Source organism: Catharus ustulatus, chromosome 1 (genome assembly GCF_009819885.2).
Source record: "Catharus ustulatus isolate bCatUst1 chromosome 1, bCatUst1.pri.v2, whole genome shotgun sequence".
Lineage (NCBI taxonomy): Eukaryota > Metazoa > Chordata > Aves > Passeriformes > Turdidae > Catharus > Catharus ustulatus.
This window is the reverse complement of record NC_046221.1, coordinates 131,016,123-131,041,395: the sequence shown is the minus strand read 5'-3', so window position 1 is coordinate 131,041,395 and position 25,273 is coordinate 131,016,123. Positions and strand designations below refer to the sequence as shown.

Below are 25,273 nucleotides of genomic sequence, written 5' to 3'. Positions count from 1 at the left end.
ACAGCAACTTTTCGTTCTTTGTCCATATATAAGCTGCACTTTGGGGTCAGACCAAAATTTTAGTAAAAATGGTGTGGCCTATAATTGTGAAATTACTGTAACTTAATTAGGCATTGCAGAAAAGCCTCTAATAATGTACCTTGAATAACTGATCTAAAGGAGATACAGCTTTTCAGAAACCATTGGTCAAGGAAAGGATTTGAGGTTAAGAGAGTACTGAAGACTTTGCTTTTTGTGAACTCAGGCTGCCATGAAAACTTGATCTTGACAAAATTTTGGTTTGAAACCTAACTACCAACTTGCAAAGAATAACTTGAAAATCTTCTGAAGAGAAAAATCATGTCCATCTGATGTATGTTGAATTATGAATAATGATAAACATAATAAATTGTTCACTTAGACCTCCATCTAACAAGCACACACAGGTGTGCTTTTTTTCTTTCAGGAGGACTTGCCCAGTCAGATGCCCAAAACACTGGAATTACATCCTCCCCAGCAGCAAGGTTGTGGAGTGGATGCACATCTAACCCTGGCAGGTTGCTAAACACAGAGAAAATGGACACTGTTGTGTGATAAAGACATGGCCATTGATAATACAGGCAGAATCTTGTACAAGATCTGCTGAATCACTGCTAAAATGTATACCTTGAAATACCTTTTTAGAAAAGGACTACAAAGCAGCATTGTAGGAATCTTGCCTTTTGGGGCCTTTGTTAATATTTTTTATCTTTGCTTGATATTGAATATGCTTTGCTTCCTAACAGCACTTAAAATTATTACAGAAAGGTGTTTTTTTCCCCAGCTTGCCATCTGCAAAACACAGCAGGAGAAAGATAAGAACATGCTCAGCTCTCTTCAGTGCAATAGCTGCACTGAAAGCATGCTGGCAAAATCATTGTCTCAATTCATTCTGGCCACTGGCAGAATTAGGATGACTTTGTATTCTTTGCAAGAATTACCTTTTTTTTTTTTTCCTTTTTTTTCCCTGTGGTATTGATTTAGTCTGCACTTGCCCTAGAGACTCCTTCAAACATAGCTGGACCCTGGCTTGAATACTCACAGAAGTTTTGGAGGCTTCTGCAGCCCTGGGAACCAGACAACCTTCCCTGGTGGCAAACACTGGTTTTCCTGTTGTAGACTTAGGGCTGAGGGTGTCAAAGGACCTGAAGAGGCACACACCTCCTCTGGTGTCCAGCATCAACATCGTGATGACACGTCCCCCTTGATCAGGCTCAGCTCTGAGCACCTGGAGCCCTGCTTTGTTCCGCTCTCCTTTTCTTAAATACTTCCTTAGAACACATTAAAAAGCTGAAAGCAGTAATGTTAGTCCAGTTGGTGGTCTGATTAAAGCGGCTGGTCCATGTCCCACAGGTTAGTCAGGGAGGCAACTGTACTTTCCCAAATCCCAAGGGTTAGTGTTTTAGCAATGGAAGCCAGTTATCTCGAGAAGTTTTTCTGTTTAGAAGGCAGCACACATAGACCAGACAACCAAGAGCAGAGTATTTGTGCAATCTGCACAGGACCCCTTGTGGAACCTGAAAGAGGCACAAAAATTACCTGCCTCATAGTGGAGCTTTCCAAAACCCCTGAAGACAAGCAGTGATTGAAATGAAGTTTATATTCCAAATGTGTTTCCACTGGCTTGCTAATCATATCCCTCCTTGTGCAGTTGAGTAGGTTACATATCATTCCATTAACTGTGCAAGTTAAATGAAGGAGAGTAAAGGATGGTGATGGCAATGCTACAAAAGTTTTGATAGGGAAATTGCTAGGCAAGAACAATGTTGACAAAAGACAGCAACAGAATCTTTTTTGTTACATGCAGCAAGATCTAAATGTTTATATGCATTAAGAACACTGATTTTTGCTAAAACCAGAAGAGAATTCAGTATTAGCATTTCTTGTAGTTTTGCTGTGAATACACTTGTACTCATAGGTCTTAAATTCTGAAACTGTGTGATTGTTCCAGAACCTCATCTACCTTTTAAGAATAAACCCCTCATATTCAGAGTTGCGGAGAAAGCCTTAGAAATACTATCAAATGCCCCTAAATCCTTGATAGCTTCAGAAAAGAATGAACTCTGGCAGCCTGGAAACTCAAGAAAGCTTGATTTTTTTTTTTCCTGAACAAGTTTCAAACGTACCTTAATATTATTGTTTTAAGCCAACCTCACCCTTTCCTCAACATTCTGGCATTATTTTCAACAGCTTTATTCAGAAACTGTCAAACTGTTGGGTGAATATCCCTTGTTGGGTGAACATTCATGCTCTACCTTTGTGGGCTCTGCTTGCTGGTCCAGGTAAGATCAGGGGCCTTTCAGGAGCCCCAATTCTACAACTGCATGAGGCAAGAAGGGAAGGACAGCAGGACTGGATCTTTGAAGGGTAACAATTCTAAGGATTTCACGCCCATGTTGTATAATTTTGGGGATCTTTGTTTTAGGCTAATCTAGTCCCATGGTCTAAATAACCATGAGAGCCTGGGCCATAGTAGACATGCTCCTAATACACACGTTCCAGTTTCAGTACCTATCAACTAAACTAATTTGTGTTCCCAGATTGCTCTGATGTGTGAACCAAAGTGTGGTCAGCTGGGGTGTTTTGATGATCCTCTTTGAAAATGCTCTACTGTTCTCAAACAGTATGTTTATTCAAATATATCCTACATTCCTCTGTTAATGGCAGATCTCAAAAAGTATGTTTATTCAGATATATTCCACATTCCTCTGCTAATGGTAGATCTCAAACAGTATGTTTATTCAGATATATCCTACATTCCTCTGCTAATGGCAGAAAAGTAGTCCATTGCCAGTCCTGCAGCTCACTTGCCCAATGAATGAATGAAGCTGCTCAGGCAGAGTGCTAAGGCTGCCATTAGAAGTTAGCAGCCACTTCTTTGCTTCTGGGAGAAATAGGAAGGTTAAGGAAAGCACTGCCAAACACTTCATATCTGTTCTCATCTGTTATCCAATAGCTATGAGGAATTTTTTACAGTTTACACTGTAAAATGGAAATCTGTCCTGACTGATGGGCCATGGGCAATTTGGGTCACATTTTGTTCCTTGGCAAAACACAGCTCAGACAGATTGCTGTGTCACAGCAGAGACCATTATTCATAAGCAAGACTATTTTTAACACATGAAGAGAGAGAGAAAAGTGTAAATGTTACTTATAATTAACATTTGATGAAGGCAAATGTGTTGATTATTTTTGCCTTATTGAATCCAGTCCACATATAAGAAATGCATTTTACACACACATTAATATGTATATATATTAATCACATACATTAATATGTATACATTAAGTATATTAATTTCTAATGTTAATGTATTCTGACATTTCAAATACCACTTCGCCAACTAGTCTTGAAGTTCTGTACACCTGGAAGGAAAAGGAAATTGGCATATTGCTCATGGTCAGAATGTGCAACCCATAACACAGCTCAGCCCTGTGCTCCCTTGCCAGGAACCTATGTGACAATTGCTTTTCTGAGACTGAACTGAAATTCTGCTTAGTTTTCTCCTCTGGAAGACACCGAAGCATTAATGTGTAAGATTAAGGTGTGACATTAAGCACGCCTCACAGATAGAAAACACCTATCACACCCATCCTTCATGTGGATTTCTGATGGATGTTATTGACAATGAGGTTTGCTACAAATGTAATTTTGGTAATGCTCCCTCTGGGGTGCTAGAGCTTTTGGTTTGTCAAGGCAAGGCTTTAAGTCATATAAGTTTGTGAACACCAACAGCCACACTCTGTTGACCAGTAATTCACAATTTTTTTTTACTAATCCATTTTAGTAATGTGCTGCATCCTTTTCTGCCAAACAAGATGACATTACATACTCCCAACTGTGCTATTTCCCCATAGCTGGTGAGGTATTTGAAGAAAGCTACATGATGAGCGCTGCTAAAGTGGTGGGCTGGTACTGAGACAAGCACATGAGACTGGGAGAATTAAAATTCAAGATGGGGCATGAGTAGTATACATTCTAGGTATCATTTAGTTCTTGGCATGTCTGAGATCTATCAGCCTGGCATTCACTTTAATTAATGCTGGCCATTATTTAAGAGAGCTACTTTGCAGAAATCATGAAAGCTTACTTTTTAGTCAAGGGAGAGATTAGCACTACCAGAGAATGATGGCCCCATTCAGATGTCTTAAATTAAACAAATTAGGTTGTCTTAAGATCAGCAAATCTATCTTCACTGTAAGGAAGCCTAAGGATGTTTATAGGCTTATGGAGTAATCAGTGATGGAGGGAATGAAAGCAAAATTCCCTGCAGCAAATGTATCTTATCCATCCCTAATGCTCAGCCATGAGTGGCATCTCATTTTGGTGGCTCATATAGGTGGGGCTTATTTTGTTACTCTATGTATGGAAAACACTGCTCACCAGAGTGTTAGATTGAATCCATGTCACAGCCTTAGGTATATGTGTGCTTTTCCAGTTTTCCCAACAAAAATAAAGTTGCTTTATAGCTTAGGGACTCTTTAATGCTCTGCAGTGCTCATCTGCTTCACTGTAGGGAAAGGTGGCACAGGATTCCCACTCACCTGGGGCCATTCTTTGGGGACTGAGCCTTTAACATTGCACTCTTAATATACTGCAGTTTAAGATAGAGAGAGAATAGAGTTTTGGTTAGGTTCCCTGTCCCTGATTTTTTTTTTTTGATATTTCTATATCTAGACAATAGAATAAGTAGGTACTATGAAAAAGTAACAAGAAACAGAAAACAAGTTAAAAAAAGTTAATCAGTGGGTTTCCTCTGTCAACCATGACTCTAGAATTTCCTACCAGAAAACCAGAAAGGAAAAACTTGGGACAACTCTGACTGTGGCAACGGGGAGTTTGAAAAATAAGTTTTAGGCATTAATTTTTATAACCTTTGGGAATGTTTTTATTTTATTCTCTCCAACATGGGATCCTTTTAACAAAAGTCTTTAAAATTGCTTGGGAGGGAATCAAGCATTAGTGTCATTCATAAAAGCACAGAGTGACCATGAAATCAGGGATCACTGTAGCATCAGTTCTTCAAATACACACACAAAAAAATATGCAAGGAACAGATCTGACCTTCAGCTTAATAAGAAAGGCTGTGTCAGATTGTACCAATGAACCCTGTCCTCGAGTGCAAGGCCTGCCATACCATTTCCATAGCATAATTCAGGTGACAGCACAGGATCTGGCTGGAAAACCCATCCCGTGGAATACACAAGAAGCTGTTTGCTTATGGAAAGACTGTCCAGTAGTGGTTTTCTTGAACCTCTAGTGCAGGGATAAAAATAGGTGCAAATGTGCTGATTGGAGAGTGGCGTAAGTGTCAATAAAAGTTGTTCCTAATTTTACAACCTTATCTATAATTGATCATGACTATGGCTTTTTGGACTACTTCAGGTACCATGTCTGTGGTTTTATTTATTGTGTGTATCTAGAGTCAAATGTTTTTGCTCACTTTATCATGTCAGAATGTTTAATGTAAAGTTACTATTTTGCATTATTTCAACGTATGTAATTGTCACTGCTGAAAGAATGAGAAAACCCATTTACTGAACCCTGACCATCACAGTCATCTGTGACATGAGCTAATGGGACTTCTTTGCCATGCTAATGCAAACCCATTTCCAAAATGAGATTTTGATGTAAGGAGTTTTTGGACTTTGAAAAAAACAACAACTTTGTCATGATTGCTCAAAACAAACACTAATGCAGATGCTTTGTCGGGTCACATTGGGCTTTCTAGTCACTGAAATGGAAACACACACGTTTCCTTCTGGTGTGGAAGGAATGCAGCAGCCATGAGCCTGTTCAGAGCCTGTTGGTGCTCTTGGGGTCTCACAGCCTCACCACACTGCCTGCTGGTGGAAACATGGGAAGACAAGAAAGGAAAGCCGTGGGCTAGCTCCTCCTTCAGCTCTGCAGAACCTGCTCCACAGCAGTGCAGAGGCAGGTGCTGCACTCCCTCCTGAGCCACCCCTGCGCAGAGCCCATGCACCATGCTGGCATGAAGAAGCCCTTGGCAGCCCAGCTCCAAAACTCCTCTGGGACTGAGGGGAAGGCAAAGGAGCCAGTACACGTGTAGAGAACTGTGGTCCTCTTGAAATTCATTTGAACTTAAGAGAACTTCAAACAAGGTAAAAACAAAAATTTCTGAGGTGTTTTTTTTTTCCACAGGGGAAAAACACAGACTTCTTTAAGGTCTGCTTTGCCTTTACAAGGCATCCCTTCACCATATTTCCCTCTGTACCTCTACATCCCTTCTGCCTTGCCCCAGTTTTCTTCCCATAGAGCTTTCCTCTGTAGGAAAGGATGTAAGTTACTAAAACAGACTTTGAAAACAATGGGGAGGATGAAGAGTGAAGAATGAACTTAAAGGCTGCAGTAGTCCTAAGACAGCTTTATTTCCTGCTGGTTAACTGAACACAGCTTTAATTTTTGTGCAGCCAGAGGTTCAAACTCTGTTATTCAGATTATTTGGCAGGACACTGATGTTTAAGATGCTGACCTCACATCTACCTTCATAAGAGACCACCAGAGACACAGATAGTTTCTAATTACCATGTAAGTGTGAAAGTCATGCAAACATCAAAAGTTGAAAATGTTTAAAGCAACCTCAGCCAGGAACCATTCTGCTATCCACTGTCTCCTGTATTCATTGGAAGTAAAAAAGACTGTGGAAATTCAGCTATGGGATGATTTGAACCAAAGTAATTTTCCTGAATGTGGACTGGATAGAAAAACTCAACAAGCACTAGGAGGAAAGCAGCAACAGCAGGAGGAAATAACCTTCCTTATTTTGCTCACCTTACCTGAGAACTTGGTTTTGATGGTTTTGATGCATACCTGCAGCTGGGGCAAACAGTTTCCTTTGATTGGCATTGCAGCTAGCTTGGCTCTGTCATGCCTTACAGAGAAATGTTTTACTTTTAGCTGACAAGTCCTGCTAGAGTAGTAGTAAGGATTCTCCATGTATTGTTCTGGGTTTGATTATATCACAAATTTTCCCATTCTCAAGAAAAATCCCTATCTCCTGATCTATCACTTAGAGTCTTATATGAATGATTTAAGAAACAAAACCTTGAGCTCTGGAGTTTCTGAATGGGTAGATTTGCCTACCATGATTTAGAGCTCCTGGTGTGTAATGTATTTCCTTTGCATGGTATGCCTGAAGGGTTGTGACATACCCTTTCACCAGGACACAAAGACATTTATCTCTTTTACACTTCTGAGGCAGAAATACATATAAAATGGCGTAAAAAGCCAGATATTTCACCCCAAAGTTTCTATTAACATGGCTTTGAAGATCCCTCCTGGTAGGCACCACTGAACTATAATGTCCATCTACATGCAGGCTAAAAAGCAGTGTTTTCAGGAGTCCTGATATACATGTCTGAAGGCCAGGAATGCAGAAGGATTTTCAGACTCTTCTCAACACAACCACCCCAGACTTGTTGTATGCAGGTTATTTTGTCTCAGCATTGTGAGATGGGGGCTACCAACCATACTTGCTTTCCATAACATCAGCATAGTGGAGTTTGCTGCTGGACTTGCCTGCAATAGGAGAACCCCAAATTGCTGATCCTTCCCTCAAAAATGGATGTGTAGTACTCAGGAACTCCCTGAGCTGTTTCCTGTGGTGCTTGGTTTGGTTCTGGAGCCATGCTGGTGGCTGAAGCACCAGGGAAGGACATACAAAGGAGCTGAAACTTCTTCAGTGTCTTTCTAAGTGTGGGGAGAACTGAGTTACAGATTGGAAGCTGCCAAGCCTGCAGCAGCCCACTTTCCCTCAGCAGCATGCTGCCTTCAGCCACCACAGCAGCAGCGTGTCTGCAGCTTGGTGCTGAACCCAGCACTGGTGGGAAGTGAGTCCTTGTGTTGTGTACTCCAATCTCCTCTGGTGCCCCAAGCAGAGAACCCAGCAGAACGCCCAGGGCTAGGCTATCAGGGCTGGCTGCTACCTCCCAGTATGCTCTTAAGGTCATCTCCTCATGGCTTTGTGGGAGGACGCGGGGGCCCAGCTGAGATCTGCACTACTTTCTGTAAAAATGAGTCAGATGCTAACACCCCATGCCAAAGAGCTTATGGTGTAGGAAAAGAGGCAAGGGATGCTGAGGGAAGGAGTGACCCACCCCATGAGAAAAATAATGCTTTGGGTCACGATCTATTCTGTAGTAAGGTTCCTTGGGGAACAGAGCTCTCCTGAATTCTGTATAAGTGACACCTCTTTGTAAGTGCTGCAGGCAATACAGGTGCTGGCTGGTGAAACAGCCCCTTGAGGGAGGATGCAAATCAAATATATGAAATAGAATTGCAGTGGTTTAGTCACGCAGCCTACTGTGATCAAACAGCCTCTCCCCAAGGTATGAATCACGCTACGGGTTCTGTTCCACACGGTAAGACTGGGTTACTAGAGCAGGGTGGGAGAGAGCTGCCAGCGTTACTTTTATCTCACTGAATCTCACTGTCATCCACATGTGTTTGGAACAGCGGCATTTATTTAGTTTTTCCTGGTGATGTCTTCGGAGGCTTAAATTTGCATCATCCTTATTCCTTTATGTTGGCTCGACAAACACTCCCTGGTCGTGCATCACTTTGGCCATGCACCACCCTGACACTCAGTGCCATTTTATTCCAAGCCATCTGTTTTTTATCATGCTGGCAGACTAATGACATAACCTTGATATTGCCAGTCTTGGTGATGGAAAGAGGAGTTCTGCTACTGTTTCCTTTCTTCTGGACACAGCAGATCCTTTCTGGACTTGTATCTGGTATTATGTGATGAAATCCCTCCCCTCGTCTCTGTGCTGAGATTACAGTCAAATTGTTCATACTGAGCTCCTCCAGGAAAGCAAATTTTAGCAGAACTACCCACATGTTCTGAAAGCAAGCCATTGATACAGCATCAAGGAAAGGAATGGCCCAAAATGGTTCAGGAAAAGCAAGCAATTATGAAAGAATGGGTAAGGAATTAAATTTTTTCTGTTTTCATCATTCAGCTGCTGTGGAGTACCTCAGTCAAGGGAACAGAGATTGCTACAGTGACAGTTCCATTAACAGACAGGCTGGTTCTTGCCATTTTTATGGCTCAGATACGCACATGGTTTTAACAGAACTGTAGCTCTGAATATAAAATATGACATTTTTATAACTCATATAGGTCTTTTAAACACAACCTTCATTAACCTGTACCATTCCAAAGTATAGATACTTTTAATGTCTTCCAGTATTTTCAAAATTTTGCTTTGAACTGATGAAGGCCAAAATATTATTCAGCTGTGTCTTGAGGCTCAGAACAATAAGCCAAATAAATTGCAAGGTACCTCTTTTTTTTTTTTTCTAGACAAAAAGAAAAAAAAGAAGCAGCACAATCAGCTAAGTAGAATTTTATGTTTATATGATATGATATAAATGTAGTTACGATTTCAGGTAGGGTTGAACTCTCAATCTTTGCATTCCAATAATTAAATGCATTCCTTGCTTGTTGAGTCATTGCAGTGAGTGCAAAACCTATTGCAGTTATTTCCACACTATAAATATCAGGAGAATCCACTTAAGAGAAAATATGCTACTGTGCGGGCTGTAGATGGTATCTTTCTAAACTAATCATTCCCTATAGACTAGAAAACACATTTTATAGGGTCTGAAAACCAAACTCATAGAATAATTAATTAGTTTGTTTATATATATATCTATACATAAAAAAGTATATATGTGTTTGCATGTATATACATGCACATATAAAAAAATATATACACATATGAAAATATATATTTGCATATATACATACACATACATACATGTATATACATATATATGTATATAAAGCTTTATTTGTGTAAGTTCATTGGTTGATTTTGAGCAATTCCCATGTATTTAATGTGCTTAACCCTAAGCCAAATAAGTGTAGCTGCATCTTTATGCTACACAATCATTCTTACTGGCTGCCATGACTACCGACTAAATGTCAAAATGCAACAGACAATGAAAGGAGGCAGTCTGGAAAAAACAATTTACTTCTGGGTTTTGAATGGGAATTTTTATTTTTGTGGGACATTTTAAAATAATGTCTCATCAGTCTGAATAAAGGCATTTTCTTTATAAAGTTTGCTTTCTGCACACAATTGCAAATGCCACATGTAAGTAAATTACTTACAAAGGAAGAATTCCAATCCTTGCAATAATACAATGGCACACACATTATAATTGTGTTAATTAACAGTACTATTTTAAATTTGAATGCCAGAACAAAACAAGCTCCTAGTAAATAACTTCTTAGTTTCCATATAAAAGTGTTTGATATTAGATTTTGCCTGTCTACATAACTCATAATTGTGGAAGATTTTGCTTTAAACCCAAGGAGATTAGATAATGGTAACTGTGTTACTCTGATGCTTTACAATGTGTGGCTTAATACCCCTTTTTCATAACGAAGACTATATAATGTAAATATTTTTATACAATTTTAAGTCTACTCAGTGGGATATATGTGGGAGTAAGGGGCTGCATTTAATTATGAGATATTACAAAGGACTAAACTTCTCGGTTTAGAGAAATGTAATCCCTAACTTAAAATGTAGGAAGCCTATCAAAGGCATGTTTATCTTTGGAGAAATCCTTTGATTCAAAAATAATGTCTTCAGGTTTTGAAGGACTTAGAAAGCACTGCACAGAGTAAGCAAAAATGACAGCAACTCCCTCATCAACCATGCTGATACAAAGCAGATTCTGTAAAACTTATCTTTTCACTTGGTGTTTTCTGCTAACAAGTGGGCAGCAGAATGACTAGGAGAAGTATCTTTTGGCAGGTCACCAAATATAGAAACTGGGGCTAGTGTGGGTATCTATTTTTACAACATTGAAAAGGATAGGATAATTTTCTGTTAGCCTTCTCCACAGTCCAAAAAAAGTACAAATGGCCAAGCGAGGTTTCAGATGATGGGTTCTTAAACCCATAACTGTCAGTGCTGAAGGATGAAGTGTGAGAACCAAAATAGGAATGTAGGAATGGATACTGGGAAAGGGACTTTTTAAAAAAAAATAAGTTTGCAGAAATGAATTCAGCATGTGTAGGTTGGCACCAAAAGTCTCACAAGGGAGAGTTTGGTTGGTTTTTTTTCCTTGCTATTTCTTCAGTCTTTAAACGTTCAGGTTTGGAAGACAGAGAGAAGAAGCAGAGGTGTGTGTGAATCAGCAGGAGAGGTTGGATTCACCACTGGCTGAAGGTGCACCTGAAGTACTACATCCAGTCTTGGATCCCCCAGTTTAAGAGTGATATGGAGGAACAAGTGGAGGGCTATCAGGGAGGTGAGGGATGATTGGGCAGAGAGGTGGCTTAAGAGACACTGCAAGGTGCTCAAATTAATGAAATGACGGAACCAAACCCTTCCATATGACAAACAACTGTCACTCAGTGGCTTTCAGAGTTCTCTATGTGATCTTTACCTAAACAATCTATGCAGTTATTACTACTAATTAACAGATTTATACTTCTAATATTGCATACTGCATGACTTTACGCATATATGCAAACATTTGATTGCTTCCATAATGAAAATAACGATACCTCTCAACAGCATGTAAAATCTATTATGGTTGGGCATAGATTATAAATATTATTGAGTATGCTAACCAGAAGATGTATAAAATTGACAAGAAAAAAAAAAAAGAAAGATAAAGAACGACAACTCTTCTTGGAAACCACACTGATAGTGCAAAGAAATTAGTACATTATTCAGAATTGATTAAATTGGCTGAGAGGGAACGTTTGCTGGTGAGATACTTTTATTATAATTGATGCTACAATAAAACTAGAACTAGAGCCACTGCTTGCAATGAAGTGACCTGTGTTTTAAATAGTTTTGCTCATATTTGCATAATAGAAGCATCTTGATTTTTGAAGATGTAAAATTAATGCATAAGTGTCTGTGCTATAACAATTTATATGGACTTTTGGGAATGTGAGTGCTCCCAATTAAGTCTTTCATGACCAACCTCTCTTTTTCATCTTTTTCTTCTCCTTCCTTCTTTTTTATTGTTTTTAAATTTAGTGATATTTTCCCCATCCTGAAATATTACTGAAAGTTTTGGGAGTACATTTGCTCTGTCAGTCTATCTCTATCGCTGCAGTTGTCTCTGCCTGTGTCTCTCTATTTTTACTGCAATACCAGCCTCCACTGAGAAGAAAACCTTGATGAATTCAGAGACACTGCTCTGCTACTAAATTAACCACATGAAGAGCTGACCCCTGCAGAGATGCTCCACTGATTGTTGCTGTAAGGATGTTTGTCTCATTTAGAATAAAAAAAAATGATGCTGCACTAGTAAGATTTTCAGGGTTCTGTGCACCAGCATCAACAATCTGCCCTTAACAGTAAATCAGAATTATTGTTCAGCCTGTCCTTTGTAACAGACTTATCAAACTTCCAGAACTGGATTGTCCATCGAAATTTTAATATGTTCTAAAAGTAGCAGGAGTTAGGTATCCACAAATGTCAATTTGTAACAGCCTGTTCTGTTTCTTCCATTATATGAGCAAGTTATTTTTCCAGTATAAAAAGAAGATTCTTTTTCTGAAAAATAAAATTCTCCTGTTTTTTTTTTTTTAAGTGTAGCTGGCTCTTACATGATTTTTTAAAATAATAAAAGAGATGTTTCCTCCTAGGTTGATGCTTTGGGAGATTTAAAGGGGGAAAAGTAGGTTCATCAGATACAAATCAACACGATCCACTTCACCCACAGATTTCCACTGGTTTAGTATCTAATTCTGCCAAGACTGTCAGGTGTTCCTTTGCATGTCTCAGCCACTTAAATGTGCAACACCATCAGCCATTGCTATTTCCCACTTTGTGAAACTTTGTTTTTTCCACTGCATTAGAAAATATGTCGTTCCACTAAACATCACATTTAAACTACATTTGGTCTGCAATTTGGTCTACAGTTTTCTTGGCTGGAAGGCTGCTTCTTGCTGAATTTTGGAAAAGTTTTTAGCTAAAAACATGTCACTATTTCCATGAAGATGGCTAGGGAAAAATACATGCATGTGGGTAAACTAAGCAAGTGATTATTGCACTTGTTTGAAAGGTTCTAGTGCTTTGTGCCAGGGAATCATTCTTCATTTGAAAAATCTGGCCAGGCCTACCATGGAATAAATCCGTGAAATACTGGATTTCAGCTTTCAGCCTTGTCTGAGAGATACAAATCCAAGCTTTACAGCCAGTTTCTCTAAGCCACTTTGTGCTGGATTCTGATTCCACATGGGCTGAGAGTGATGTTATGGACCAGAGGAGCACTGGAAAGTGGAAAAAAACAGAGGAAACAACTCTGGTCTCAATTCCTCCCCTTCTGGCCTCACAGAAGTGTGAAGGACTAAAAGAATGAAGTGGCTGTGTAAAGAGATGAGAGCTGAATCTGCATCGTGAAAGTAATTGCCAAGAGTAGAAAAATAAAAATAAAATAAAAAGAATAATTAAAAAAATGTAAAACCAAGCAGGTAAAGTCAGTCAGGGAATAGTAGGATGACTGAAACTGGATCAAGAATGAGGGCAACACTTGACCAACTAGAGAGCTAAACTAGGTTAAGAAAATCAGGGAAAGCGTACCAAGGAAATGGATGAGGCTGGAAATGAGTAGGTCAGAGGGATGGAGTAAACAGGAAACTGATTAGGATGGTAGATTGTCCAGAAGAACACTGAGAGTCATCTCAAATAGAAATTTTCCTAATTGCTATCTCAGACTTTCCCCTACATGCAAATAACATTAAAAGACTATAAAAACAGTAGAGGTGCAGTTCAGGGACAGACTGGGGTCCATCTGATATAATATTCTGTTTCCACAATAGTTTTCCTTAATTTTTATTTAATCTTGGAAATTCTAATTATATAAGTGCTTAGAAGTGTACTAAATATAATTTTGCAGCCTTCATATTGTAGATTACCTGTTTGCTTCTCTAAATTTCTTTATTTTGCTGCATGTGTTCAGTATTTGTTCTAATTGCAATTTTTACCCTTGACAGACCTGTTCACATCTTTGTGCAGAAACCAGGGTGCCAGCAGGGATGAGACCTCTAGAACAGCACTGGCAAACTATGCAAACTGGTAATTACAATTTTGCAGAGGACTTCAAAGTACCTCTGTCATATTTATTCTGGTTTTTCAGGCCTCTCACAACAAGATGACTACTTCACACTTTTAATCAAAGTGCAGTCTGATTTTCTAAGTAAGATATTTCTCATAATGTTTCACTGCAAAAAAAAAGTGAATGCACTTTAAAATGGAGTAACTTGAATTGTCAATGCAGCTTAAAATAAATACCTTTTCTCAAGAAGTCATTCTTGATATTTTACTTGGAAAATGATGATATTTAGACTTAAAACATCATTTCCCAGCAAGAAGTCATTTGCTTTGAGAACAAGTGGTTTGTTGACAAACACATTATATTGAAAGCCCCCTAACTGCAGTCTCAACAGCATCAAAAAGTATCTGAGCACACAGAAAAGATATCATCTTAGAAATAGCTTTTAATATTACATCTACTTAATAAACACCAGCACCTGGAGACAAAGAAGGTATATTCAAGTGATATAAACATGACTTGAGTGATATCAGCTACCCTTTATTTTCACATGAATAAAGTGAGAAACAAATATATCAAAATAGCTAATAGACTAATAAAATGGGTTACAGAAGTGACTTCCACTTCCAAAAATGTCTTTGAATGATTATAGATATTGATTAATGCATTTTTTTTAAGATTTCCTGGGTACATGAAACATTTCTTACAGCTCCATTTAGGTAACTGGAGGATTTTCAGTACAAAAATACTAATAAACCAAAAAAGGTAATTTTTGCTACACTTCTATATAGCAACGTTGCTAAAAAAATTTTTGTGCATCTTTGACATGGTTGTGGTCTCTACAGTCTTTTGAAAAAGAAAAAATAATAACCGTGATGATATTAGTCACTTCAGGGAGCTCTGCCAATGAAATGACATCCAGAGTCACCCAAACTGAAACCAGAGGACATGTATATATGAGGAATATTAGTACAAAAGAACAATTTGTGTTTTCAGCAATTTTGAAAGCATCAAAAATAGCATCAAGATCAAAAGTTATAGCCACTTAGTGACTAGTGAATATATTTAAATGCAAAAACCTTAAGCATTAAAAGATACTTCATCTCCCTTCAGGTACAGTGTACCTTAGCTTAGGGTAAATTCTCAATTTTTAGAACTCTATGCCTTCAGTAGCATAAAATACACACATCATTATTTTTTCTTTACCTAAGAAATTCCCTAAGGATTACAAAACCGTACCTTAATAGCACATAATGCTAATACAGCTTTAGCAGATAAGTTGCTCTGTTTCTTAATCTGATCAGTATGGATTTTGGCAACTTCTATAACATCAGAGCATGGTTACACATTTCCATGCAGTATGGAGCATAACCTCACGTCCCAGCTCTGAGGTAAGTACCCAAGATTATCCCCTTAAAGAGGAGAAAGTCAGGTCATAAAATGATTAACCTACAAATCCAACAAAGGAGCTAGGTGCCTGAAATGATGTTTAAGAAAACTCAGGTTTCTAAATTGAAAATCTGGATCCTAGAAATTCCTACACAGATGGGGAGAGACCATGAGAATACAGAAAAACACAATTTGTGCTCTTTAAATTGCTGTGCATTGTAGGGTGATAAACTTTGGACATGCAAGGATAGCTCAGACTTGAAATGATATCAGACTTAGTTTAAGCCACTAACACTGGGAATTGTGTGTTCTTCCAGCTCACAGCCAGTCCTCTGAATAAATATGTGCAGCCTGTTTCCTGGGAGCATGTGGCACACACAGGTAGCACAGGGTTCTTCATAAACAGAGGAGCAAGCCACAATTTTCTTTTAAAATGAAGCTGAAGAGGAATGCTGCTGGCTGTCTTATTCCTGCTTGTGGAATTGGAGCAACTGCCTACAGTGACACCTTTGATGGGAAACACCAGAGCTGGGATCAAACTCTCAAAATTTCCATTCAAGCCAAAGTGTCCCAACTGTCACCCAAAGGAACTCAGGTTCCATTTTCTGCTTCCACGACTGATTCTATTTTGCCATATCATGCAAAATCTAGTGATGCTCCTGGGATCCCCAGCTCCTACGTATAGGTCATCGTCCCTCCTGTGTGCTCTCTTGTCCTCTATCTAGCATGATGTTCTTCCCATGGGGGAGTGAAAAGAAGACCCAGCTTGGTGGCTCTGGTGTTGGGTGGGGAGGGAGGACACACAGGGACAAGAGCCACCACATCCCAGCGCCACACCTGGAGGCCAACCACCAGCTGCTCAGGGGCAGGAGCCCATTGCCACATCTTTTTCTCCACACACCACCATGCAAGAGACTGAGCCAGGGCTTCTCTAAGGCTGTGTGGGAAGTGTCCAAAGGACAGCTGAAGTTCTCACCATCCCCTCCTGCATTTTCCTCTGGGTCACTGAATTATGAGTGCATTCACTCTGGGCAGACCTTGACCATAGCCAGAGGTGCTGAGCTCTCCTGTGTGCTGTAAAGGCTCAGCCGTGCCTGTATCTCACCACTAACCCTATCCTCAGTCACCTCTCTAAACTAAACTACCTGCCTGGGGCAAAGTTGGTGAAAAACTCCTAATAATCCTGTTTTGTGATTGTGTCTGTGAAGGATCGAAACTTCTCCACACAATAACTGCTACAACAGTGTCAGGTTTTGTGTATTTGAATGAATGCATAAATCATAATTTATTTATAACTGCTTGGATTTGAAGCTATAATGTAGAAAAATAACATTTCTGAGTATATTCAGCAAAGCCTAATATTTTGTGCAGATGCTGTGCAACAGTTTACCTGCATATCCTGGCAGAAATGGCTTAAATTCACTTCATTGGTTAAATTATGTATTAGCAGACAGGAAAAAGAAAATCATAAGTGGCAGAGAAAATGAAATCATTTCAGATCAGCTTTGTATGCTGGTATTTGTCAGACACATGATGTCATAAGTATTTAGCTCCCAGGAGCCAGCATTTCTGCATCAGTTCATATTTTTTTTTAATTCAGGATGCAGGTCCATGTGGATTGAGGTCTCCAAAGCAATTATTTTCCATTTTTGAAAAGTGCTGAGCAACTAGAGGAATAGGTACTGTCTGCAGTGCAGTCATGGGTACCCAGCACCATGCAGGATTGAGACACCTGTCCCTGGTGGAAGTGCTGGCTGAGACTCCCCATGGGGACCCACCCTCTGGAGTGGGATCATCAGTGCTTTTAAACTGATTGAAAACCAACAACACCTCAGACTGCATCCATACAATAGTGTGAGGATTATGTGTAGCCTGGAAAGAATTGTGATTAGCAGCCATTCCTCCAAATCAGCTGTCACTTTCTGTGTCTCAGTTTCTGTGTCCCCATAGGCTAAGGACCAGATGATTGTGTGAAGCCAGTGGCTGTACTCCATTGGCGCCAGTGAGGCAAGGCTCATTTGCAAAGTTGGTTCATCTATCATCCATTTTATGGAAAAACACTGAAGAAGACATGTTTCCTACAAGCCACCTAAGGATGGCAATAGTTTTTGTTTACAAAGGTGACTTGTATGGAGAACTGACAGTGGATATTTTGAAGGTAGTTACTACAGAGTAAGCAAGCACTGCTGCTTCATGATGTACCAGTTGCTCATCCTCTTGAGAGAGCTACTGAGAGTGCCAGGATAAAGGGGTTTGAAGCCTGATAATCTAAGATGAAAGGCAAATTTACACTCCCTCTCTCCAGCCTGTGAGAAGGCTTGCTGGAGGATTCACTTCCAGTGGTGATGCTGCCCACTGGTCACAGGGCCAGATGCCACCCTCAGTCCCTTATGTTCAGCTTTTTTTGCTGCACCAGCTTGAGCGAAGTTTTTAGTGAGTCAATTTTCCAACTATAAAAATTATGTGATGTGACACCATTTTTGGATGCCACTTTAGGATTTATAAGGCTTGTTGGTTTTCAGGAGTGCTCAGCGTCTCTGTTTCTTTTGTCTGTGAACTAATAAGGTAGTTAAATTAGACCTACAGTTAAATTAGACCTATATCAAAATGCTGTACAAGTCAAGTATTGCCCAGGCTGATCTGTCATGGGAACCTTCTGCTCTCTGTGTTTTAGATTATAAAATAATGCTGACTTCTCACTGCAAGCAATTAGGAGAATTAATTAGTTAATACTGTATAGTCTTTGAAAGCTAAAACACTATCTAAATATATTGCTAGATGTAGTGCTCTCTTTTGTAATTTTTTTTTTCCAAATTAATGCTATTAATTTGAAAATGGAAAATTCTTTTCTAAAGAAATTAATATAAATGTCACCTGAGATAAACCTAACCATAGATTATACAGTATATATAATAAAATATAGGTGTGCAAAATGTGATCTAGAAAAATGTACTGTTGTAGGACAAATACCAATAAAAATAGTAAAAAAAAAAGGTCCAGTCTTAAATAATAAATTAGAGAAAACTCAAATTCACAAAATCTATGTGCATGAATTACAGGAATGTGTCATTAAACAGGGAAGTTTTTAGTCTGACTGGAGCTTACATTGGGACAAAGAGGTGATGGTAATGGAGGTGGAGGTGAGAGAACATTTTGGAAGCATTCAAGCTGCTGGATTTTATTTTTATTTCCTCAGTGTGTTATGGGATATCTTCCATAAGAAAATGGAATAGATGACGTTCCATCCCTCCTGCCTGTACACCTCACAGGCCAAATAAAGAACTGCTATGAGGCAATATAAATCCTTAGCCATATGGACTGGTTTTGAAATTATTCCTGCCTTAATTCTCAATAGCAGGAAGAGTAACCTAGTCTTTAAAAACCAAGAAAAGAATGTGAATAGGTGTTAACCTCAATTCTTTAGTGAATTTTACTTACCAACATTTTTATATTAGCTTAATAATAAAAGTTCCTAGAAAAAAAAACCTAACTGAAATGTTATCACTTCAGTTCCCTTATCACATCAAAATGATATAAGGAGAAGGTTTTTCCACCCAGAGGGTGGTTGGGCACTGGAACAGGCTCCCCAGGGAAGTGGTCACAGCACCAGGCTTGACAGAGTTCAAGAAATGTTTGGACAGTGCTGTCAGGCACAAGGTGTGACTCTTGGGGATGGTTCTGTGCAGGGCCAGGTCACTCAGTGACCCTGATGGGTCTCTTTCAACTCAGTACATTCTGTGATTTCTTCTCCTAGTTCTTAAAAAAATTTGGAGTAGTGATATCTCAGTCAAATCACATTTCTGCCAACATTATGATACAATAAATAACTTTCTGATTCTTGTCTATGTTCATTCTTCTCTTAAAGTAATTTCATATTTACCGACATGTAATTTTCTTACAGTTGGAAATAATTCAGAGCTGACGTGCACTCATTTATTTTTAAAAGGAGAAGGTTAAAACCTTCAGCTAAAAACTGAATAATATGGAAAGAAGCGTGTTCAGTCCAAATTCAGCCTGGCACTTTGCCATATGTTGCTTAACTTAAGCTTGTCACTGCCACTGATATTCAGATGACTACTCATGTGCAATTGTTGACAATCAGGCTATTGTTCAAGTGTAGTGGCAGATCAGAGGCAGAATTCTTACCTCTTTGCACTAAAAAAAGGCTACTTATTTAAAAAATGGAGCCAGTTAAACTCAACAACCATACAGTTACTATGACTTCATATGTATGTTGCATAGCAGATAAAACAACATTAAGTATTCAGTTAGTAGAAAAACCAACAACAGTGGTCTTGCATCCATCAAGCTAAGTATTGAGGTGTGAGCTCATAACCAAGTGTCAATGACAAAGTAGAAGAGCAACTCTGAAGCTCTTCTACAATGGTTTAATCAGTCTTACTCAAGTATGTGAAAGAGGGAGTATGGGGCTGCCTGAATTCCTGTATCCTCATAATCCCATCCATTTACAACCTTATGGTGTTCCTGACTATCTCAAAAGGAGCTGACATTAAAACACTTCTGTAACACACTATTAGCTCATACCCCATGTATTTTTGTTTAACAACTTCCCATAAAATAAATCAGAGCCACAATCGGGACAGATTTTCTGTATGATGGTTGTCTGAAAATGCTCGAATAATAAATATGCATTAAATAAAACACCACTATGAAACAATTAAATAATGGCTTCAAACACTTTTTTAGTTCCAGTGGCACCTCAGATTGCTTCACCTTCACACTGCCATCTATGTATGTACCTGGCACTAAGTAAATTTACCAGGTATGTGTTCTGGTTGGTCTGTAGTGACCCTACCTGCAAAGGCCCTGATGTATGTAACAAATGTCCTGCTGGCTTGGGAGCTTAAGGCATGAAGGAGTCCCTCGATCCAATACACATTTCATGTGGAAGATGGTGTCAGGGGGAAGATGAAATTTAAATGCCTCTAAAATTTCTGTAGTCGTGTTACAAGGAATTTGAAAAAAAGACACACTTAAAAAAAAAAAAACCCAAACAAAGATGCTTGTGCAAAGATGCATCATTCATATACTATGTAAACTAAACAGAGAGAACAATTTTGCAGGCATTCAGAGCATAATGATCTCCAGAAGTTTCTCGCAGCTGTTGAAATTCCTATGTAAGATAAAGGAGCTTTCCCTGAAAATCTTTTATTTTACACAGCCTAATAGAAAATTAGGCTTAATTTTGCTTTCTATGGTAGAATATAAACACAGGTTTGTTCAAGGTTATTAGCATCTGCCTAACCTGAGTTATTTGAAGAGTTCTGTCAAAAGCCAGTAGGACCATTCACATGCTCAGACACCTGATTAAGTGCACTGCTGGACCTGGGCCAGGAACATAATAGTGGGCTGGGTTAAGCTGATTAGAAATGTTTTGCTGGCTCCAGTGGTAGTACGACCTTTGCAAAATCTGGTGCTCAACAGGGGAAAAAAATCAGGCACTCTGTAGTTCTTTCAGTGTTCTGCTGGGTAAAGTTTGAATACAGAACAAAAGTAGCTCATTTAGCCCTAACTGGAAATGTGCATTACTGAGAATGCATCTATTTTTTCCACATGAAAATAAAATTTGTTGCTTTATTGTAACTATTGAAATGTTTATTCTAATGGGCCGTCTAGATACAAATTTTGTCTATTTATAACTACAAGGAAGAATATAGTTTAAAGAAATGGTGAGAAGAATCCTTTAAGCTTTGTGAGTTTACAGATGGAAGATGCTTTTGTTAAAGTAACTTTAATTTTCTAATTGAATGTTGCTGCAATTAGTATTTTTGGAAACCGGGGCTAGGTGGCTGCATGGCTTTTTATTGCTGGTGTAGGTGGTTCGTTAACCAGGATTAACAGACAAACTGGCGCCACACAGTCCCTCTGTCTCTGGGTAAACCTAATGATTCCTGGCATCACTCTTGCCGCAGAAATCCTCATATTGGTGTGCTGCGAGATCATTAACACCAGGCTGAGGAGCTCTTCCTTCCCTTGTGACAGAATTCCTAGCAGGCCTCCTGCAGCGCTAAGTCCCCGACCGACTACAAATTATCAATACTGATTACAGGATTGCTGCAGTGGGGAGGGGACGGCGTGCTCGGCACTGCAGGGCTGGCCGGGCTCCCACAGCCTCGCTTCCCTCCTCTATTTGCATCTACAGCTGTCTCATGCCTTGTTCCCAAGGGTGCCACAGCCGGGTTAGAATGCTTTCAATCCTCACCAATTGTTCCTTGGGAGCGGAACATCAGCATTCAGATAAATGCCTTGGTGTAATGCAGCGATTTCAGCCCGTGCCAGGAGGGTTTGGTGTAACTTCGTGCAATGCGATGAAGAGAGGCAACAAGAATCTGCACAAATGGAAATTTGAACAGAATTTGCTTTTTGGGGAGGGACACTAATTGTGTTGGGAGCACTTCATCCTTATTTTGTGGGATTTGCGTGTGCACGACATTAATGGTGAATGATTGTGAAAACTTGAATTTGAATGCGTCAAATGCAGGTCCGGCTTCATTCCTCTTTTAAAAAAACCCCAAAAAGCCTCAAACCAACAAAAAACAATCCTAAGGAGCGTTAGGATCTGCTTTTAGCAGACTGCTCTCCCTCTCCGTCTTCCACACCCTCACCGGGATTTTTTCGCCCACCCTACCCAGCAGCCTCCCTCGAACAAAGGGGCCAGTGCAGGGCTACCGCCCTTGGCTCCTGCCAGGACCAGCAGGAGCGCAGGGACGCTGCGGGCGCGGAGGAGCCCCCGGGGTGGCGGGGGGCGGCGGGGCCGCTCCGGGCCGGCGGGGAGGGCTGCGGGCGGCGGGGGCGCGGCAGGGCGCGGCTCCTGCGGGGGAGGGGGATGCTCTCCGTGCCGCTGGAAAACGCGAGGGAACAACAGCCCCGGCAGCTGCCCCCCGGGACAGCGAGCAGGGCGGGCACTGCTAGCGCACACCCGCTCTCTGTGATGCAGTGACCTACTTCAGCCGCCCCCCCGGCACACTGCAGGTGCGGGCACCGCCGAGCGCCGGCTTCTTCTCCTTCTCGCCCCCTCCCGCAGCCCCGCGCCGTGCCGTGCCGTGCCGGGCTGGGCTGGGCTGGGCTGGGCTGCGCTGGGCTGGGCCGGGCTGGGCGCGGCCGGCCGCAGTGCGCGCCTGGCAGGGTCCGCCCCGCCGCAGCGCCCCCCGCCCCGCACCGCGGGCCCCGCCGGCCCGGCCCGGCCCGGCCCCGCCCGCAGCCCCCGACCCGCGCCGAGCCCGTTCGGGCGCAGTGCCTCTCCCCCGTGCCTCTTTTCTTCTCCCCGCGCGGTTTCAGAGGCAGCGAGGAGCGCTGACTCCGGCCGGCGGGGACGGGCGGAGGCACACTGACAACAAGGATAACTTTGCCGTTCGTTTTTGTTTTTATTTTCTTTCTTTCTTTTTATATATATATATGCATACATACACACACGCGCACATATACATATATAATGTCTATATGTATATATATATAATATCTATCTATCTATATATAATATATATATGTGTATATGTGTAAAAATATCTTTAAAATAAAGAAAACCATTTCAAAATTACGCTGTGCTCATGTGCCGACCTCACCCATCAGTACATAATTAATCCGATCTCTGGTTAGGATACTAAAACAGCCCCAGGTCCCACCCACCCTCCTTTTTCTTCTCTGATCAATGAAATTAAAAAATATATTCAGTGTTCTCTTGATATTTTTTTCCCCCTAAACTTTTGGGGCAGCGAGAACACCCAGTGTAGGTAGCAGACCTAGGAGACAGTGGCCGTAGTACTGAAGGAAAAGAGAGGCGTTTTCTTACCCATTGCTGTTTTAGCCATGCTGGGATGTGCAGCTCTCAGTGGCGCTGAAGGCAAAAGGGTCCAGCTACAGCAGTGGAGAGAGGGAGAGAAGACTGAATAAGGCACTGAGTCAGCAGAGTGGGGCTGTGCAAGAGAAGGAGCAAGAGGCAGGAGCCCATGAATAATTATCACTCCTCTACCCAAGCAGATTGGCTCGAGAGGTCCCCTGACATGACTCCTGCAGAGCCAGAATCTCCGGGCATTAAATATTGATCCACCAATGGTGCTGGAGTACAAAGTGCCAGAATGCAGTTTGAAATGGAAATCAGTCCTTGGATGCTTCTCCCCCCTCGGTCTGGCGTTAATAGTACATTCCATGTCAAATGTTTTATGTCTTACATGAAAAAAGCCTATTGGTGTTGAAGGCTCTGCTGTTGCTACCTGTAAAACATGCACAAATTCACTTAAACATATTTCATTCCAAAGATACAACAAGAAGAGGGACCATTGCAAGGGATTTCCTAGACCATTTCAGTAAAACAGCTGCTCAGATTATTTTTGCCTCCTGCAGGGGTACACAGATATCCTACACAATTGTTGTATACTGAATGTTTCTGCATTTTACTACCTGTTTTACTGTCCCCAGACTTAACCTTGGTCATGTCAAACTTTTCTTAACCTTGGGAAATGGCAGCTGGACTTGCTTACACTCTCAAAGGGTTCTGGAAACCCCAGAACAAGATAAATGTGGACAGAAGTCAGTAACTACTGATGGATTATGGCAAGAATCGTTGGGAAGATGTGAGCTTAGTTCCCTTGATAAAGGATGAGATCTGACATGGTTATTTCATGAAAGGGGATGGACACGTTCTAAGAATTCCCTATGCTAGTTTTAAGAATTCTCTATCCCTGGCAAGAGGAAAGCCAATGACATAAGAAATGTGGTGGAGGTTAATTGAAACTTTTCTAGAAACATGGCAGTGATGGGACCTGCTTGTACACCTCATAGGCCTGGAAACAGTTGCTGGCCTAGAGGAGCCAGTATCCAAGACCTTGGCACGAAGAGAAGGATGCTCCACCTTTACTTTCTCATCTCACTGTCTAGCTGGAGCTCATTTGCCTCTCCCGGGGGATAACCAGCCTTCCTGTTAAGAACTTTCAGGGATACCAGACTCCCACACTGTTTCCAGACAGACAGGGCACAGGGCAAAATTTCAGCTTGCAATTTGGAGGACACAACTTGTAGATGTGTTTCATGGTGTGTGTATAGGTGGGTGGGAAAAGTAGCATTGGCACCATTGTTCCTCCTTGTGTGGGGCTGCTTGCAGCTGCACGGCCCACACTGTGTACCATTGCTAACTGTGATGCTCTCGGTGTGTGCTTCCCTAGAACAGGTAACCCATCATTATATGCTTCTCAAGCTTCCTCCAAGTCAGTGAAGAGCATCTTTGAGTGAAGCATCACCCGGAGCACGATCATAAAGCTAGCTTTCTCTTTTGAGACACTAATGACGACACTCAAAACTAAACTAGGTTTTTTTCTTTAAATGAGCATAGTAAAGTCTAGAAGTGAGTCTGGGGTGAGAAATACCCCCGTGCACAGACACCAGCATGTGAGCTGAGGGGGGCAGAGGCCGTGATGGCTCCCTGCCGAGGTGCAGGCAGAGGGGATGAGAACATTTGCCCGCGGGGAAAGCAGGAAGGCGGCCCCGGGACCGCCGGTGGACCGGTGGCTGTCTGGGGTCTTTCACTCCCGGGCCTTCGGTTCTGGGCTGCGTAGGGGCGTTGGTGAGCAGGAGGCAGGATTGCGACTGGATGTCTGTAGTGAGAGGAGCTCATTCCCGACAGGAAATGGTGAGCAGCGGCGCAGTGCTGCGCACACAAGGGCAGCCTCGCCCAGCCGCGGGACGCGCCCAGACCCCGCTGCCCGGGCACGGGCGGTGCCTCCCGGGCGGGCGGGCCGAGCTGCCCGGCGCTCTCCGTGGTGCTGCAGGAGCGGCGGAGCTCGGGGCCGCGGC

General features: G+C 41.2%; 1 protein-coding gene and 1 long non-coding RNA gene across 7 annotated transcripts in view; one reads left to right on the top strand and one right to left on the bottom strand.

Moving 5' to 3' along the window:
- STMN2 (stathmin 2) overlaps window positions 1-23,529 on the bottom strand; it is a 39,977-nt gene extending 16,448 nt beyond the window's left edge. Inside the window, exon 1 of the mRNA XM_033061745.1 lies at window positions 23,277-23,529. Coding sequence (XP_032917636.1) covers window positions 23,277-23,295 — 19 coding nt within the window. The 5' untranslated portion in view covers window positions 23,296-23,529. The remainder of the gene's footprint in view (window positions 1-23,276) is intronic.
- A 1,269-nt stretch (window positions 23,530-24,798) lies between these two features.
- Window positions 24,799-25,273, top strand: part of LOC116996091 — a 252,018-nt gene continuing 251,543 nt past the window's right edge. For 2 of the 6 annotated variants that reach the window (XR_004417862.2, XR_004417871.1), the window contains exon 1: window positions 24,803-25,109. This is a non-coding gene — a long non-coding RNA (uncharacterized LOC116996091). Of the gene's footprint in view, window positions 25,110-25,273 lie in introns of all 6 variants that reach the window. The other 4 variants (XR_004417868.1, XR_004417863.1, XR_004417865.1 and 1 more) reach the window with 3 other exon arrangements.